At 42.0% G+C, this 879-nt stretch overlaps 1 protein-coding gene across 1 annotated transcript in view; it reads left to right on the forward strand.

The window, feature by feature from the left end:
• The window catches only part of LOC119591648 (phosphoethanolamine N-methyltransferase-like), a gene marked incomplete at its 3' end in the record, with an annotated part of 12,383 nt that overhangs the window by 9,788 nt on the left and 1,716 nt on the right, over positions 1 to 879 (forward strand). The window contains 1 exon segment of the mRNA XM_037940402.1: positions 760 to 850. Coding sequence (XP_037796330.1) covers positions 760 to 850 — 91 coding nt within the window.

Here is an 879-nt window from a genome sequence, read left to right on the forward strand (position 1 = left end):
AAATTGGAAAGAGCAGTTCCCCAGCATCTGTTCTGGAGGTATGGTGCTAAGGAAAGATAGAAATTTTTATGGTTTCAAGTTTACTGGTGGTCAGGCATGATCAGAAAAATTGTCAACAGGTATAGAGGAACTTTTTGAAATGGGGTACTAGTCGGTGGCTGGAATGTGTGATAAGCGGCATTGGTGGGTCGTGGACAAGGTGGCAGAGTGCGCAAAGAAGGTGGAATGTTTAATTTGGGTGGATCAAGGAAAATATAAGAGCAATTACAGAAGGAAGGTATTAGCCAGGGAAGGAAGGATTAGGCAGAAAGAGTAAGGGATCGAAGATGAGGAATCTGGTGTTGCAAGTTCTTTTGGATGATCTTATCTTTACGTTTAATGAGTATCGCATACCTTGTTGATAGGCATGTCTCCATACATCTGTTGAAGCACAAAAATATTCAGGTTTGTACATGGAACCAGAGTTATTTGTATAAATAATTTGTCCTAGTAGCAAATAAAGTATAAGGGTGGTAAATTAGTAACTTTGCATTTTGTTGATTTACCACCTATTACTGAGTGGAGGCTGTGCGTAGGAAATAAAAGTACTACGTGTTGCGCGTAATGCAGGGACTTCATTTCTGGAAAAATAATTAATGGTGTCAACTAGGCCATTATTTTGTAAACAAAGGTTCCGTTTGTTAATATGATGTCAGACAACATTATTAATCTAAGGTTTCAGAATAAGTCACCATTCTCATCACCACCTCCTCCTTGCAGCATCTTCCGAACCCGGGGCGGGGGAGGTGATCGAGGAGGCCCTGGTTTGGCAGCCGCGCATGCGCGGGGGAAGGATCTTGTACCTGACAGAGTGAGTGAGAGATAAAGGGAGACGAAAAG

The sequence above is a fragment of the Penaeus monodon genome, chromosome 29 (assembly GCF_015228065.2).
Source record: "Penaeus monodon isolate SGIC_2016 chromosome 29, NSTDA_Pmon_1, whole genome shotgun sequence".
NCBI lineage: Eukaryota > Metazoa > Arthropoda > Malacostraca > Decapoda > Penaeidae > Penaeus > Penaeus monodon.